The 19210-nt window shown below is 39.5% G+C and overlaps 1 protein-coding gene and 1 pseudogene across 3 annotated transcripts in view; one reads left to right on the forward strand and one right to left on the reverse strand.

Moving 5' to 3' along the window:
• LOC148936253 (uncharacterized) overlaps nucleotides 1–17932 on the reverse strand; it is a 34938-nt gene extending 17006 nt beyond the window's left edge. Inside the window, exons 1-3 of one of the 3 annotated variants that reach the window (XM_089078658.1) lie at nucleotides 16633–17932; nucleotides 14906–15404; nucleotides 14266–14690 (exon numbers count right to left, since the gene is read on the reverse strand). In XM_089078658.1, the coding sequence (XP_088934784.1) occupies nucleotides 16850–17407 (558 nt within the window). In that variant the 5' untranslated portion in view covers nucleotides 17408–17932 and the 3' untranslated portion in view covers nucleotides 14266–14690; nucleotides 14906–15404; nucleotides 16633–16849. Of the gene's footprint in view, nucleotides 1–14265; nucleotides 14691–14905; nucleotides 15405–16632 lie in introns of those variants that run through there. The other 2 variants (XM_089078660.1, XM_089078661.1) reach the window with 2 other exon arrangements.
• Nucleotides 2359–4041, forward strand: LOC148936256 (uncharacterized; annotated as a pseudogene).
• Nucleotides 17933–19210: the final 1278 nt, after the last annotated feature.

A 19210-nucleotide genomic window follows, 5' to 3' on the forward strand; every position in this document is an offset into this window, starting at 1 on the left:
ACTTTATTAAAACTCAATACAGGTCTTTTCTAATTCGAACCGCGACAGACGTGACGGCACGCGGAGCTCGACGAGTCCTCTCCTCATATCGGTCTCCCGTTTTTATCCTGTTCCGGGCGGCCGGTCCTTGCCGTATCATCAACATGCTCGTCAGCGTTCGCGGTATATTTCTGGTCGCGCGGCGGTTTTCCGCGTAAGGGCCGCGCAACCCGGTTAACAGTTGCTTCATGTCGAACGATTACACCATATTTGCGCGATTAGCACAATTCGCTGTCGCTTGGTAAAATAATAATTCATCGGATAAAATATCGCTTGCCGCAATCCGCTTTGTCAGCGGTGGGCGCGATTGCATTCTCGGCGCTCGCGACACGCTGATTAATCTTTTTTTGTTTGTTTTTTAATAAAGATTGAATTTTACAAAAAAAAGCTCAAAACGTTTTGTACATCTAATATATAAAATATATAAAATATATAAAATATTAAATATACTATGAAATAAAATATATTATAAAATAAAATATATAGTTATATTAATATAAATACAAATATGTACAGATATACCTGTACATATATCTATATGTATTTACTACTTTAATATATACATAATAATTCTTTATAAAATTTGTAATTAGCGTAAGTTTTTATTTGTGGCCACACATGCATTTACTTTGAAAAGCTGCGTTCCAATATTCACTGCATGTACTGAAAATCTATAATATACGTGACCTGAACTATATATTTTCAGTACTGGCAGTGAAGTATCGAAACGCAGCCAAAGCGAATAGCTGGGACTCGGGAGCCGAATAAATCAATCCGAATCGACCTGATGTATGTAGTTCCCCCTTACCGTTAATCTCACTGCCCCCCTTGCTTTAACTGGCAGTATATGCTCCGTCACATATTTTTAGCTCTATGAAGAGGCCCTTATTCGTATACATACTCGTATGTAAAGTCTCGGTTTCCCATGAAATGTACTTTTGCAGATCACAAAAATCAATCACAAATTAGTTTAGCATTTCTGTTAGAAAGTACTTTCTGTTAGAAAGTACAACAGAAGCTCTAATCAGTAATTGGTTGTATTAATTACGCATTTCTCGAAATTCCGCGAAATACGCTCTATGTGAAAGAAGGCTTTCAGAATAGCGTAACGTGTTTTAGTAAAATACTAGAATATGCAGATTACGCTTACGCAAGTTATGCCACATGTAACGGCATCCTAAAAATAGAATTTCTCTACTTTGGCATAGTGGAAAACGCAGATCTGATTGGTTACGCGGTTACGCAGTACGCGGCAAATAGGGTGAATTCCCACTGAGCGCGTCACGCGTCATCCGTCGCGTCACGAATTGACCAATCAAAATACTTCATTTTATTATATCATTTGCCGCGCGACTCCTTGCACGACGTATCGATTACATTGCTCGACATTGTAACGTCTGCGAAAAATTAATTTCTGCGGACGTTTATCCGAAATGATGTAGATGCAGTAGAACGGCACCTTAGGTTAACGCATGCGCGAATTTAGATATTAGAGATATATAACTTTTATTATCTTATGGTTTTATTATTTTTATTTTATAACTTCCATTAAGTTAATTAAGTTAATAGAGCGAGAATTTATTTTCTTTCGTTCTATGATAAAAAATAGAATTTTATTATTATCATCATTATTATTATTATTATTATTGTGGCGATTACATCGTTGTATGCATTGTCATTCGAATCAGCTCATTAGAGTAGATATTAGCGATATTCTCGGGTTTTAATTTTTTTCCATTTTTATCATACATTTTACCATTGTATTAATTATTATTTGTAATGTCTAACGCTATTTTTTCTTTGTAACATAATTTAAACGTTTAACGACCTGAGACAAGTAACAATAACGAATAGATTCTTCTTCAATGGATTATTATTAAAAACTTGTTATTAGATATTTTGATATTAGATAACTTTAGATATTTTGTTTGTCAAAACCAAACTATTGATTGTCAAAAGAAAGATCTCAGAGAAGAAAGCGAAGACGAGCTGATTTGAAATAACAAACAGATAGAGAAGGATCAACCGACGGACATCGACGCGAACCGTGTAGCTCAAGGAAGAATAAAAGACTTTGTAAAAAATTCGGACTCGGTTTCTTTCGATACTTTAGCATATCCGATTTACACGCAATAAATCCTGGTGATTCCTAAAATAGTGATCCCGACGTGATCCACATCTATACCTTTCACCTCGAGTAGCAGATCAAACAACATCTCGTTTTTCTCCGAGATACAGCTGTGAAGAACAGTCCATTCTCTATGATCTTGCAAATTCGGATTAATCCCTGCTTGGAGTAATCTCGATCCGACTGCCAGCATGTTTTCTGTATTGTGTTTCGCCACCAGATGTAAAGCAATATAGAGTGCACAGCAGCCGTCAGCATTGACTCGGCCGCCGGGAGTAGATTCTTAGCCAGATTTTTTTATGCCTGACGCCGAGGTGAGTCGCGAATGTGAATGCCGGAGTTCACTTCGAATGACCCGAAACTATGGTTCAAGATAGTCGACCGTAGTTTTCAAGCCGCCGGTATAACCGGTTGATGCGACGAAATTTGGATACGTTCTGACGGCGATCGGGCCGCGATATACGGGTGAAGTCCGAGATATCATGAACCCGCCCGCGGAGCGCGCGTACGAGACGCTCAAGGTCGAGGTGAAAAGATTAAGTTGATCACAGGAACATAAGATTCGGAGGTTGCTGGAACACGAGGAAATCGGCGACACGAGGAAGCCGTCGCAATTTCTGTGGCATCTGCGCGATTTCGCGGTGCAGAACGTCGATACAATCGTGCGCGCGATCTGGCTGAGCCGTTTGCCTGCATATATTCAGCTTGGTGGCACGAACGCATGACACGTTGAATCAGTTGGCGGACATCGCGGACGCAATAGTCGAGGCAACTAACCAAGGAACTAATTTATCAAATCGCGAAGGCCGCACGACCGGTCATGGTTCCGACCACGGAGATGAATGCTATCGCGGCGATGGAAGCGAAATTTAATTTGCAACTCATGCAGTTGCGTCTGTCAATGCAGCAGGAGATGGTAGAACAGTTGATAGCCATTCAGAGATCTATCGAAGCGATTGGATTTGGTCATGACCGTGGTCGCCGGAATGGCCAACGTCGAGCCCGGAGCCGATCGCGTTCGCGGGATCGAGATCATCCGAACAATGAACTCTGCTGGCATCACTGGAGGTTCGGACCAGACGCAAGATGTTGCGAGCCACTTTGTTCCGAGCGGCAGACGGGAAACGTAGCGGCTCATCGCTGATGGCGACGAGCGATGCGGGCTATCGGACGCGTCGCTTTTTTGTAACGGATGCGCAAACGAAGCCTTTTTTTAATTGACACGGGTGCAGATTTGTACGTGTACATGAAGGATGATGAACGATCCACGAAAAAATCAGATACGAGCTTTCGGCGGCAAACGGATCGACGATCAATACATACGAGACAGTAACGTTGGAACTGAATTTCGGGTTGAGACAGTCTTTTACGTGGCGTTTTGTGATCGCGGATGTCAAGGCCAATCATCGGGACCGATTTTCTTGCACTATAGCCTTTTTGTCGACCTGTGAAATTCGTGACTCATTGACCAAATGATGAACTTCACGGCAATCAGACGGTGCGTACAATGCGATGCACCTAGTATTAAAACGTCGGGACAACGTCCGTATCATGATCTCCTGATGCGTTATCCAGAGACTACCAGGCCGGAGGGAAGATCCAGAGAATGCATGACACGCGTCATTTTATTGAAATGACGCGGGATCGCCCGTGGTATGCAAACCACGTAGACTTGCACTAGAGCGATTTAATTACAGCACGAAAGGAATCAAAAAATGGTGGAGCTGAGCACCGCATGTCCTTCGAAGAGCAATTGGGCTTCGCCCCTACATCTCATGCCGAAAAAGGGTGAGAAATGGCGACCCTGTAGCGACTATCGAACCCTCAACACGAGGATCGATCCCCGATAGCTATCCGATGCGACACATCGAAGATTTCACACAAGCCTTGCACGGAAAAACGATCTTTTCCACCATCGATCTTATCCGGGCATACCATCAGATCTCGGTGGCTCACGAGGACATCCCGAAGACGACGATTACCACACCATTTGCAATGTACGAGTTCCCGTACATGTCCTTCGGGCTGCGGAATGCGGCGCAAACTTTTCATCGCAAAGATTCATCGATAAGAGATCTACGCGGACTAGATTCTGTTACGCCTACATTGATGATATCTTGGTTGCATCATCATCAGCCGACGAGCATCTCGAATACCTACAGATACTGTTCGAGCGATTGCGAGCGTACGGGGTCGTGATCAATCCGACGAAGTGCGTGTTCAGAACAACAGAAAGTAGAATTCCTTGTTTATTCAATTACCAGTGAAAGAATGCGACCGTTGTCTGAGTGAGTACGAACGATTCGAGAATAGACGACAGCGAAAGATTTACGGAGATATCTCGGGATGCTCAACTTTTATAGGCGATTTTTACCAGGAGCCGCAGAAATGTTAGCACCACTTAATAATTTTTTGATAACATCAAGGGTAAGACGCCGATAACGTGGTCTACAGAGATTCAGCAAACATTCGAGAAATCAAAAGAAAGTTTCGCACAAGCAGCTTTGCTGACGCACCCAAAGATCAATGCTAGGCTCGCCTTATTTATCGACGCGTCTAATCATAGTGTCGGTGCCGCGCTACAACAGCAACACAGCAGTGGCTGGGAATCTCTGGCGTTTTTCTCCAGAAAATTAAGTCCAGCAGAACAAAAATACAGTGCGTTCGATTGAGAGTTGCTGGTCATATACACGGCAAATATTTTCGTCACATGCTCAAGGCACGCGGTTTCGTGATTTACACCGACCATAAACCGCTGATATTCGCGTTCCGCCAGAAATTCGACAAGTGCACGCCGCGGCAGTTCCGACATCTCGATTTTATCGGGCAATTTTCCACAAACATTCGACACGTCTCCGGACGACATGACACATGACAATGTTGTAACTGATTTCTCGCGCGTCGTGGAGTGCGAGGCAGCAATGGACTAGGCTGCACTCGCAGCATCGCAACTAGATGACAAAGAGTTAAGATTATTGTTGCAGGAACAATCCAGCCTTCAACTCAGAAAGATCGAGGCACCCGGAGCTGGAAATGTATTGCGACATGAGGACCACGGTTCCACGACCATTTTTGACAAAATCTTTCCGGCAGATGGCCTTCAATGCAGTACATGGTCTGGCGCATCCAGGAATAAACGGTAAGATTTGTGGCTCAGCGTTTCGTTTGGTCGACAATGAAAGTGGACTATCGAGAGTGGGTTCGAGCGTGCGTGGCGTGCCAGCGGTCAAAGATTTCCCGCCACGTTTGCGCACCCAGTGGAAGATTCGCAGCATCAACCAGAAGATTCGAGCATGTCCACTTGGACATTATCGTGATGCCAGTCTCGGAGGGCAAACGATATTACCTTACATGCGTGGACCGTTTTACGCGCTGGCCAGAGGCGTTCCTGTTGAGTGACCAAGAGGCCAAGACGGTGGCGAAGAGATTTTACGAGAGTTGGATCTGTCGTTTCGGAATGCCGCTCAGAGTAACTACGGATCAGGGGCGTCAGTTCGAGTCGCACCTCTTCCGTTAGTTGAATTGACGAAGACCACACACCTGAGGACGACGGCGTATCATCCACAAGCGAATGGTGGAACGGTTCCAGCTCAAATCAACGATCAAATGCCAGGAAAACCAGTAGACTAAAGTGCTGCCGACGGTATTGCTGGAAATTCGAACCGCCTGAAAGGAAGATTTACAGGCAACAGTAGCAACAGTAGCTGGTCTATGGCGAGACGCTGCGCCTTCCAGGATAGTTTCTGTGCCAGAATCTATTCTGCCAGAAACAATTACTCAAACGACGTCACTAGCTTCGCTGGGGAACTGCGCCGTCGTTTCGATGCTCTGCGGCCGATCGACGAGATCCGACACAGGGAACAAAAGACGTTTATTTTCAAAGATTTAAGAATGGCGGAGCGTGTTTTCGTGCGCCACGACGGACCATGCTGCAACCGCCGTATGACAAAACGGACCGTACAAAGTGGTCAACCGTATGACAAAACTTTTGGATTAGCAACAAGGACATTGCCGTCTCAATCGATCGCGTTAAACCTGTTTATATAGTTTCAGATCCCGCAGAGGATGAGAACGCAGATACGAAGTTGACAAACGGGATGTCGGTCCGAGATAAGGCGAGAGATACAGACGTAGAGGTGAGGAAAAATATGAACACGCCGCCTTGCCAATAACAGCCTAAGCCAATAACTCAGACAGGAGAGTTCGATTACCGACCGTTTTCAGGTTGGACTAAAATAAACTTGTAATTGTGGTATACTTATCAATTTATATTAATTTTGTGACGAAGTGTGATTTAATGACTCCGGTGTCCATAGTTAGTCTACCAGCACTTTATTTTAGGGTATTTTATATTATTTTTATCTTATTTTCTTTATTTCTTTTACTTTTGTTACGTCCAGGGGACTTCACGAATTTTTGTCTTTCGAAAAAAAATAACGGCTGCTAATCAGAAAATGAAGCGCTTCGAACGATCTAAAGAAACCCTAAATAAAACACAAAAATTCCTCTCGAGATACGTCTCACTATCTCTCTCACTATCAAAAAAAAGAATAATCCTTGCGATAAACAGCTTTGTCGGCACCGACAAGTTTATAACATATCAATAAAAATAAAAAATATTAACAAAAGCAAATTCCTAACGGATAAGAAACGCATCGGATCGTTCGAGAGTGACATTCCCTAAATTGGTGGGGAAACTAAAGGAAACGCCAAACAAGAAGAAACGATTAGCGACCGTTGGCGGCCATACCAATGAATGATTGAGGGTGTGGAATGGCGGGAAAATTTTCACTAACTAATTCCATCATTCGCTAGGAAATCTGGAAATATAAAAACAACTACAATTCACAGAACACCACTCTCCTCCTTCCTCTATACTCACAATTTTTCTAAACTATCATTCGACAAACCAACGGAAATCCATCATGCCCTCAGACATTCCCACTCCTCGGAACTCTTTAAAAACCGCGACTTAGAGCAGATCGCTCCTTCACGGACAGGGACCATCCGAGGTTGTCGAAAAATCTTTTTCTCAGTTAGAATCTGTGCGCCATTCTTTCATTTTCGTGTGATTCGATCCACGATCCAGCCTAGCCACCACATCTCTCGTCCATCACCAGCGCCCGCCACAACAAAAGTAAGTCCGTTTTTATCACTCTTTCCCGCGGTAGACTGGCTGTTTGGTTCGCGATCTCGACATTTGTTTCCTTAAAACACTCTAACATTCTAAATTGGCAAGCCGCCAATTAACTCGATAAAGCTGCCTTCCCCGATTTCTCCACACTCCGACTTGGCAAGCCGCCGATTAACTCGGTGAAGCTGCCTTCCCCGATTCCACAACATTCCAATCTGGCAAGCCGCCGATTGATTCGGTGAAGCTGCCTTATCACGATTCCTCAATTTCTTTTTTTTTTTACCACTCACCTCACACTCTCTCTCATCTAACTCTTATTTACATAGTGAACCAAACGAAACCATCTCGAACAAGCCAACGAAACGGGCATTGCGACCGTCGGGAGAAGTTAACTAAACGGATTCGTCGCGAAACCGGACACGCCGAGGAACTCGCGGAGCAGTTAATAGACATAGAACCGAGACTCGCTAACGTCTCTTACAACAATACGCCACTGCCCTCCGCTCCGCGGTAGATTTCGAGAAGCAATGTACTCCAGAGAACTTCGACGTGGAAAAGTTCTTCGATCTCGTCTGTCAATTTCCCCGCTCTCCCACCCATCCACCTCCTGGCACCTTTTTCATTAAAAGAAAATTTAAACCCGACAATCAATTTTGGGATAAAATCTCAAGACACCAAATTAACGATATCATCCCTATGTACATTTCCCGTGATCCTCTTCCCTACCTCATTCCAGTGAAGGCTTTCCGCAGTGCTCAGCCTGATCCCCCGCCACACCTGCAACCCGATCCCATCGATATGCTCGCGATCACCAATTTTTTGCCCCAATTGGAACAATTGGGTATATAAATACCAGATTTTTTGTTTGTTTTGTTATTTATTATTATTTGAAATTTACGTATAACATTTTTTTGTACCAGTACTTCTACACTTTAATATACACAGTAAAATTTGCGAATTAACATATTGTAATTCCTTTATTATTATTATTATTATTATTAAATCAATTAACTCAAATTCCGTCTCGATTTATTTACCCTAAAATTTAACCCCGAACCATTCATGGCTCCCTGAGGATCGCATGAGGTCCATCCCTGGTAAAAGAGATTCGGTTCTCTGACCAAAAAACGGACTATCGATAGCGCTGACGCAGGTAAGGGTTATAACGTCACCGACGCTGACCCGATTCCTGTCCCCTTAACGCGCGTTCGATTCGCGAATCGACCTCACGACTTCTCGTCGGTCTGTGAGAATAGAAAAGGTGCGTCCACCCGAGTTCTCTTCCTCCTGACGGAAGGTATTACCTTTCCTCCAGAACCTCGGACGTAACACTTTATTGTATCTATTTATTTATTTATCTATTTATTCAGTTATTTATTTATGTAGTTATTATTTTATTTTACTAACTTTACGCTATCTTATTCTATCTCATTGCATTTTAATTTAATTGACGTGGCTTTATTTTACTTTATTTTACATTATTTTATTTATTAATTTATTTGGTAATATTTAGTTTGATCCGCAATGGAATCCCCAAATTTGTTACATATTACTTATTATATTAAGTTATTATATCGTGAATATACCACTGGCAGGGGAGTATTGGTGGCAATTACATCGTTGCATGCACTGCCATTCGAATCAACTCATTAGAGTAGATACTAGCGATATTCTTGGGTTTTAATTTTTTTCCATTTTTATCATACATTTTACCATGTTTGTATTAATTATTATTACCTTTGTAATGTCTAACGCTATTTTTTTTGTAACATAATTTAAACGTTTAACGTTTAAATGTTTAACGACCCGAGACAAGTAACAATAACAAATAGACAATACATAGGTATAAGCCAAGTACATGTTAACAAACTACAACGCGAGACATGGCATTTACTCGGCAAGCAGGATCTTGGTTGCTAAAGTCTTTATAATATGAAAATAAATTCAATTAATTTTTATATTCCCAACTACGTGCCGCTTTTTTAGCAGACTTTCAACGTAGTGGTTCTATAATAATTCGATGATCAATATTATTGATATCGATTAAAATTCCTTTTATTATCCCCCCCATCAGAAATGTATAATAAAATATATAATAATATGTAAAAAATTCGGACTCGGTTCCTTCCGACACCTTAGCATGTCCGATCCACACGCAAAACCCTAAATTATTATTATTATTATCTTCTGGGGAATATAATTTTATAATGTAATTTTCTTTTTCTCGTACTGTCTCTTCTTCAATTTTCGATCCTGCAGCTGTAGAAGAAACAAAGGAACGTTCAATGATCTTAGTTTATACTAAAAGGGAGGCTTATTACACTCAAAATATTCCTAATATAAACTTTCCAACGAAAGACTAGCTCGGAAGGTCTTTCGTTGCGCAACGAAAATTTAACTGACAATAATGAAAACATTAAAATGAATTCTCGTTTTGCAATAATAAAATTTATTATTAAATATTAATATTTCCGAAAAATATTAGGTCTTAGCTTTGCTTTTTTTTCTTTTTTTTCTATTTATCTTTTCCTATTTTCGCGTAAATAAGTAATAAGTTCTTTTCCATGGCACGAAATAAACTGCTCAGTCGAGGAGTGCTTTGTTTGCCCCTCCCCATCGGGCCCTATCCTAGAGATACTACTTGGACGCAGACGCGGGGCAATCGTTACCAAATCGTCAGAGAGTGCAATCACTATCTCAAACCGCTGAATCTTATAATTATAAAGAAAAAGTTATACGGTCCGTCCTCGCCAGGCGTGTCGTGCGAGTTCGGGTGCCGGGCGCGGACGTTGTTCGTCGGTTGCCGGGTTCAGAAATTAATAAGTTATTTTGGTTCGGACTCGGATATTGGTAAAAAGAATATATTTATTTGAAGTAATTGATGTGGACACACAACGGTGTTGTCTCGCCTAGCTCGCTTGTTGGTAGGTGTTACGTGCTGTTCGCCATGGTACGCGCGAAGTGTACACGGTGTATTCGGAGTGCGCGGCGCGTGCATCGGAACGAAAGATTGGTTCATGTCGGGGCCTACTGATCGCATAGGCGCGCGATTGGTTGAGCGGTGGTTCGTCGGTAGCGCTGCATGCTCGCGGTGCATGCCGCGTTATTCGGTATTTTCGCGCGATGATGTGCGTTCGAATGCCAGGGGATCATGTAACTTTTCTAGGGCGGAAACGTAAAAAGTGAAAAGTTTCACGTGAATTTACGATCATGTACGATTTTTCGGGATCATGTAACTTTCAAACATGAAAATATGAAATTTTTCACGTGAACTTTTTCGCCATGTACCTTGGTGGCGGAAAGACGGAAATCTAGGGAATTAATAAATATGCTTCGGAATTAGAAAAGATTAGGGTTGCATTAGAATTAAATGTACGTAGTACATATACAATTGGTTATTAAAAAATGTATATAATACTGTACCAATAAAATAATTTTCATTTTTATATAAAATATATGAAACTATGTTTCATGATTTCACTTTCCAAGCTACATACATAATCGCTGTACGTGAAAAGTTTCACATGAAATGTTAAGGTGTGAAAAATGAAAAATAAAAAGTGAAAAATGAAAAGTGAAAAATTTCACGTAAAGTTACATGATTGACCCCCAGGAATGAGAATGCGCGCTCCTGTTCGAGGATTACACGAGAGACAAATATGCTTGTCGGAGACTGAGAATACTCCGTCCCATGTGCTCGTATACTGACGAGATTGATGAGATCGAGAATGCTCCGTCTCGGAGTGGAAGAGAGAAGGAACGAGTGATAAGTATGCTTGTCGGGGACTGAAAATGCTCTGTCCCAATTTTCTCACTTTTGCAGATGGATGATACTTGATGTTGAGTATGCTTGGCGGAGATCAGGAATGCCTGGTCTTAGTTTTTCAGTATCGGTCGGAGATGTGAACAAGTCGGAGAATCGGATTGGTCTGGTTCTTTTATCGTGGATCGGGCGGATTTATATACCCGGGTCTGTTATTTTGCAACTAACAAAATAGCGCGGGTCGTTGGCAGTGTTTGACACGCATGTGATGAGTGTGTGTTCGGTTGCGCGCGCAATAGTCGTTCAGTATCTCAGGCGCGCGCGTCGGTCGGTGTGTTCGGTAGCGGGCACAGAGTCCGATCGCACTTATGCTTAGAATAATGCGCGGGAGGCGTATCGTTACAAAGTAAAAGGAAAGGAAAAGGAAATTACTAGAATTCTAATACCTTTAATAATTTATTTCTAACAATTTAAGGTAATCATTGCTTTTAATATTTGCTTATATTATATTATTTGATTTTCTCATTATATTATATTGTTCGATTTGCTTATATCATATTACTGATTTTCTTATATTATATTATTATGACGGTGTTCCGCTCGACGTTACTCTCATAACGATTTCCAACCTGAAGATCGACGCAGTCGTCAAGCGGTTGTCAAGCGTTGTTGTGGCGAGAAAATCGACGGCGTGAGAATTTGAGTCATATCGCGGCGAATTCTGATTTTATTGTGAAAGCTCTTGTTATTACTTCCGTATAGTATATTTCCGTTTCAGTGTATAATAAAGTGTGTTTCTTTCTTAAACTGTTCTTCCTTTTCTGGCGCGAGTGTAACGCGAGTGAACCCGTCGCGAGTACGACAATATTATTTGATTTGCTTATATTATATTATTCGACCTGCTTATATTGTATTATTTTCTTATATTATATTATTTACTTTGCTTATATTATATTATTGATTTTCATTTCATTTTAATATCATTATTTATATAAATTTCAGAGATAACTTAGAATTTAATTATCATATTTATGTTACGTCCAGACCCCGGAATTATTAGTTAAAGGTTGAAGGGATATAGCAAGGAAGGACGCATCAAATATCCTCTCGCAGATAGTCGCTCTGGAGAGCTGCCTGCGAATCGAACGCACCGTACAAGTCAACCGATATGGGTCAACGTCTTGAAAAAAACGCTATGACTCCGACTGCGTGACGTACGTCCGTCGGTCAGTTAATTTAGACAAGAGAATTTAATCTCTTTTGTCTGGGATAGAGACCATATGCGATCCCCGAGAGCGGGCGGGAACGAGCGTGACGAGAGGGTTAAATTATTAATGAATAAATTGATTTTATCGTTAAAGTAAGTCATTTAAATAAGTCATTTAATTAATTAAAATGAAACGAACAAAGTACAAAATTAAAACACAAAATACTTAACATAAAGGAAAAATGGTACGCATAATGATTACTCGGTAGATAATGATAACGGTTAATATCATTTCGAATGAGTGCATAAGAGTGGAATAAAATTGCATGTAAGTGTAGCACGCGGATATTACAAGTGCGGAGGTCGTTGGGCATGGCAGTTCGGGGTAAGGCTCTACGTTAAAATATTTAGGGCCATGCCCGGTTTTTACAATATAAATAAATGAACAAAAAAAAAATAATAGAATATTTTAAACAAACAATTATGTAAGTGTAAAAATGTTAAACCTTAAGCACGGTAGGCTCAGAGAGGTAAATAAGGGGGAGGAGAGCAAGGGGGAACAATTGATATTTAAGTGGTGATGGATAGATCATATTAATCCATGCGACTTACTACTGCGATGATTATAAAGAAATGTCGTTGCAGATTGATCGGCTAGAGGCAAGCGGGGGTCGGGATCAGTGGCCAGTGGTTCTCTGCTTCAGAAGAAACAAGGGGCGCACGAAAAAAACACTCCCGTTTAGAAATAAACAACAATTTAAAGAAATTACAAGTTTATTTTAATTCGCCTGTCTCGATATTAGTACTTGAATAAGATTCGATATTAATATTGAATCTGCGATTATTTCGGCGAGAACCGACAAAACCGAGAGTTAAAAGCGAATGCGAACGGACGGGCAAGTACACGAATGTCCAAAAAAAAGATTTAAGGTTGCTCGAAAAAAAACTAATGGAACAGAGCGCGTGAAGACTGTCGGTCAAAAAACAAGTGCGAAGTGTGTTTCCTCTAGGGAAGATAAAAAGCTATCGCGGGATGGGGCTTCGGTTCGGAAATTAAGAAGAACTCGTAGGTCTTTAACGAATAGGAATTAGCGAGTCATTAGGGATGTGGGGGGAGTTGGCCTATCATAATTCAGAATTTTGGAAAAAAAGTCTGATTAGTACGGGGAGAATTTTTAGGGATGATAATTAAGTAGTGAACCTAAGCCTTTATCAATATATGGCATTTTCTAAATATTTATGGTCGAATGGTGGTCGGCGGATTAAATAACTGACGCCACGAAGGCGGCTATTCGAATACGCAGCCTCCTATGAGAGAAGCCTATGAGAGAAAACAGACACCTACTCTGACGATTTATGATTTTCCGTCGTCGCCAGTGTACTAAGGGTTTCTTTGCGTTCGGCATATGGCTCAAATGTTATTTTAGCTTGGTTGCAATAGGATTTTATAGTTTATTTGTTAGTTCGAAAAGCGAGCCCTCAACAGTGAGGTTCACGTGTTTGGCAGACTGACGTCCACGGAGTTAGAGCTCGTAAAAATTATCTTAGTTTACAGAATGATTTTTTTTATGCTGTATCGGAGCTCGTTCGCTCCGAAAAGAGAAAAGAATCGTGAAGTCCGCCGGACGTAATTTACATCGTATCTCATTATTACTATTTGGTATTTTTATATTAGTTGAGTTGTATATCATTTATATTATTATTAAATCTACGTCAATCTATGTTCAATGTCAATATCTCTGTTTACTTTTATATATATATATATATATATATATATATATAAATATTCTTTAATCGTATATCTTTGAATTTATATATTATTTTCTTGTCATTCCTATTTAATATTTTCTGATTTGCATTTCCATTTCGCATATAATTAAGTTTATACCACCCTCATCTTTTGCATCAAATATTCACATATATGTAAACCTGTATTTCCGATATGGCATTATTTTATTCATCATTATAATTCACGATATAATTCTCATTAATACTTTTATTATTATTATTATTTTCTTTATTATTATTATTTTAATGTAACTATTTATTCGTGTTACATTTAATATTTTACAATAATCCAAGAAATCATTTCTTTTTATTTGTCATATTAAATAACTTTGAATCATAATTTCACAACCAATTACACCAACCATCATAACTTTATAATACAATATCATATCTCGATTATTATATTAACAAAACATTATTTCCTCGCAATTTCCGCTCAGTCGAGGATTCCAATCCGAAAATATAGTTTGTAATCGCATCCAGTATCGTCATTGAACATAAATACACTAGATATCCCTTTCCCAATTTTTATTAACCGTTCTACGCCATCTCGAGTCGTAACAACATTCTAGGGACAAAAGGATTCCCAACAAGAAGAAGAAAATGGATCCCAAATCGAGCGTTTATAATTCTACAAACACAAATTAAAAAAACACTTGAATTAAAATAATATATATATAAATATATGTATATATATATATATATATATATATATATATATACATATATTTTTAAGGGTGCTTCCAATCCTAAGATACTTATTTCGCACATATTAATATATATATATATATATATATATATATATATATACAGAGATAGAGAGGTTATGTTTATGTATGATTTTACTTTGATATTAGATTATGTGCTCGCTTATGTGTTGCATTGATTTGTGGCGATGCGGCGGCAGCGACGCATTCAGTGTGAATAAGAACGACGACTATCTTTGAGTGCATTCGTTTACGCAGTCACTATCGCAGATATCGTTCATTTACTCCGTCTGCGAAAGCGTCCGATTGCAGCGCAGTTTATCCACAGTGGATGCTTTCCATTTAGTGACACAAGTCGACACAAGTCGTTCTATCTTTCTTGGCTTTCAATGATTAACAAGGACGAAATGATACTTGTGTCGACTTATGTTACTAAATGGAAAGCACCCGATATATACAGTAGCGTAACTCTTCCGATTTTAGCGTATACAAATTGAACTGCACATGCGCGAGCTAAGTAGGTAACCAATTACGTAACTAATTTTCTGTCACATTTCTTCTCAGGTTTTTCTATAGCGTTCTCTGTCATTTAAATATTCAACATACTAGCGGGAACAAACGTCTGACATATAAAGAATCTGAAATCATAAAGAGTTTATTCTTAAGGCGTGTTAAAGAAAATAAATAGGAGTGTTCAGTATTGAATATTGAATATTGATTAATGAATTGTTCAGTGAATAGTGATTAATGAGAGAAAATAAAACTAAGAACGAAAAGTTATTTTCTCTTTGAAGAATAATTAATCTTTATAAAGATTTATGGAGATTAATTATTCTCTATTTTTTTATTATTCGATTTTTTTATTATAAATTTAGAATATTGAAAATTTAAAAAAATGTTATTTCTTTTGACAATTATTATTTGTTTTTATTCTAAAAGTAAATGGACATTATATTTAACATAATTGTAATTGCATATACGTATAAATATATTTATAATACTTTTAAAATTGAAAGATATCTATTAGATTCGGAAAAAATTAACGGAGACCGACTGGATTTGAACTTGGGATCCCTCGTCTACCAATCCGACACTTAGTCTGCACGATCACGACGGCTCCTCTCTGTTAGCTGTTTATATTCCGAATCTCTTTCATGACCGCTTACAGTCGTTTAATTCTTACAAAATAAATTATTTTTTCTTTATACAAACATATTTTTTTACTATTGTATAGTAACTTATTATTATATACTTATAACTTATTATAAATATGTAATAAATTATAAGTACATAATAATAAGTTATATATAAATAATAAGTTAGAAGAAGAAAAATAGTGTATATAATTCAATGTATTTAAGATGAAATAGATATATATTTAAAACTTAGTGAAAACAAGATAAAACATTTTAGTGCATCTAGTACAGCACCGAAGAGCAGATTTATGATTGGTTACCTACTTAGCTCGCGCATATGCAGTTCAATTTCGTATACGCTACATCAAAGGATGCTGACAGAGAGTTGCGTTACTGTATGTACTGTGGTTCGTCGTTCGTTTATGCAGGGATGTATCTTATCTGTATGCCTATTCTCTAACTTCGTAACAATAATGTCGTTATCGTTACGTAGCGACAATCGTCGCTTGTGTTGATGATATTATAATGACAAAGCTATTCTATAACACAAGCTAACGAAACGATATCGATACAAAATGTGATTTCGATGTCATTATCGTAACAAGTATACTCGGTTTCAATACTTTTTTACTCGTTGTAATATCCAACCAATGAAATCTCTTTTCTAATATCCTTTTCCGATGATTTAGGAATGTGAAAATAAATTATCGATGAAAGGTTATAAACTTACAGTAAAGTATATATGCCATTAACTCGAAGTCGAGTATTTATCACTATTGCACGTAAGTTCTTCGGTGACTAAAGAGTCCTATTTTCGAGGATATGACTCGTCCACAATCAGGACAGGTGAAGCTGTCCTGAGGGGGAATGTGTCTCCTAACTTCCCTTGGCCCTGAATAGCTTGTCACAATGCTACGCCACTCTAGTCTGCTTTTTGCAGCTTCCTCCTACCTGTCAGCGACATTGACACTTTTTAATGCCTCGTGGAGACTGTCCTTATAACGCCGTCTTTGTCCACCCAGCTTTCGCGCACCAACAAGAAGCTCACCGTAAATGATGCTTTTCACGGTTCGGTTATCATCCATTCTAAAGATCTGCCATCTTAATTTGCTTCTGGAGATAAGGACTTCTATTGGAGGGCAATTCGCGCGACTTAATACCGTAGAGTTTGAGATGCGGTGATACCATCGTATGCGCATAATTTGTCCTAAGTGCCTTTGTAGCGTCCATTCTAGAGTCTTAATGTGTCGAGCGTAGGAGATCCACGTTTCGCAACTATACAAGAGCGATGGAATAACGATGATCTTGTAAACATTCACTTTTATCTTGACAGAAAGATTGCGGTTTTGAAAGATTCTATCCTGTAGTTTCCAGAAGACACCCGATGCTGCACTTATGCGATTTCGAACTTCCGTGTCTATGATAGCATTGGTATCGAAAATACTGCCAAGATAGTTGAAGAAGTCCACATGCTCCAATTGCTGTTCGAGTATGTTGATGGTCATATCCTATTCAATTACTCTGGATGTGGAGAGGATCTTCGATTTTCCCACATTAACCTTAAAACCAAGAGCACCGTAAGCTATGTATAAGTGTCCAGTGCTGGAGTTGTTCTTGTGTATGTGACAGAGCACAATCATCGGCGTACATAAGTTCAATAATATATTGCATTCTTGTTTTGTATTTGGCGCGGAGACGGCTCAGATTGAATAGAGCTCCATCATAACGAAATCTAATTCCCACGTTCCTCTCATTTAGCTTTTTATCAACTATGATAGAGAGAGCAGCCATAAATATATTGAAAAGAAGTGGAGAGCGAGAATGCATCCTTGACGAACGCCAATGCGAGTTTGAAAATGGACCATCAATTTACCATTATGCAATAATTGTGCCCAATTGTTTTCGTGCAGGTTTTCACATACTTTAATGAACCCATTGAATATGCCGAACTTGGACATGATTTTCCACAAAAAGCTTCGATCTACAGAATCAAACGCTTTAGTTATGTCTATAAAGGCGACGAAGAGTGACTTCTGCTGTTCTATAGTTTTCTCTTGTAGTTGACGAAGTGCAAAAATCACGTGTATTGTGGACCGGTTCGGTCTAAAGCCGTTTTAAGATTGTGGGAGAAGTTTATCTAAGTACGGTAAGAGTCTGTTGGACATGACTCGGGTCAGCACCTTCCCCTTCCATTACCAAAAAAGATATTCCGCGATAATTTCCGCAGTCAGTAGGGTCATCTTTCTTCTTAAAAATATTCACTATCACGGCGTCGCGAAAGTCCTGCGGGACTTGTTGGTTAAGTCAAATTTTGGAAAAAAGAGTCTCTAGTAATGGAGTGAATTCGTCTCCAAACATTTCAATATTTCCGCAGGAATTCCATCTTTTCCAAAAGCCTTGTTATTTTTTAACTGACCAAGTGCGAACGAGATTTCTTCGGTAGATGGAGTTTGATCCAGGGATGCACCGACACAGTGGGGGATAAGAGTGAACTTCTGGCCCACGGTGCTTTCCTGATTAAGAATAGGTTCTTTCGTAGTGTTCTTTCTAGTGATTACCGATTTCATTGGCGTCTTTTAGCAGTTGGCCAGTATTATCTCGAATAATGTTTAAGTTTCTTGCGGGGCCATATACTTTTTTAATCGAATCAAAAAAGGCACGCGTGTTGTGCTGATCTGCAAAAGACTGTATTTCGTTTGCCTTATCATACCATCATTTATTTTTTATTGCTCGAATCTCTTTTTGTGTTCTAGCTTTTTCGCTCTTAAACCTTTCTTGCAGAGTTGTGCTGTTGGGATTGTTTACTAGAGCCTGAAATGCACGATTTTTACTCTGAAGCAACTGCTCAATTTCGTTTTTGTTGTCATTGAACTAATCCTCCTTTTTCCTAGCTTTGTCAAAGCCCAGGACTTCTGTGCAGCTACAGGAAATTGCATCTCGGATTAGCGGCCAGCAAGCATCAGGTCCGGCTACGGAGATAAGATGTTCCGCTGATTCTACCTGAGAGTTAAATCTTTCCTGCAGTTCTGCAGTTATTCGGGGATCCGACAACTTTTTGATGTTTAGTCGCTGAGCCTTGATGTTTTCGGCTCTGCGGAAACTGCATTTAGTACGCAAAGAGAACATCATTTTTGATACAACGAGACGGTGGTCTGTCCAACAGTCAATATCGATATGTGCTTTGGTGCTATGGACTTCATTTACGTTTTTCCTCCTATTATATAGTCCAGGAAGTGCCAATGCCTCGACCGTGGATGACACCATGTACCTTTAAACTTGTCGTTTTGTCTAAAGATCGTGTTGGTTAA

This window comes from Pogonomyrmex barbatus, unplaced genomic scaffold, assembly GCF_055798465.1.
Source record: "Pogonomyrmex barbatus isolate J1 unplaced genomic scaffold, ASM5579846v1 scaffold26, whole genome shotgun sequence".
Lineage (NCBI taxonomy): Eukaryota > Metazoa > Arthropoda > Insecta > Hymenoptera > Formicidae > Pogonomyrmex > Pogonomyrmex barbatus.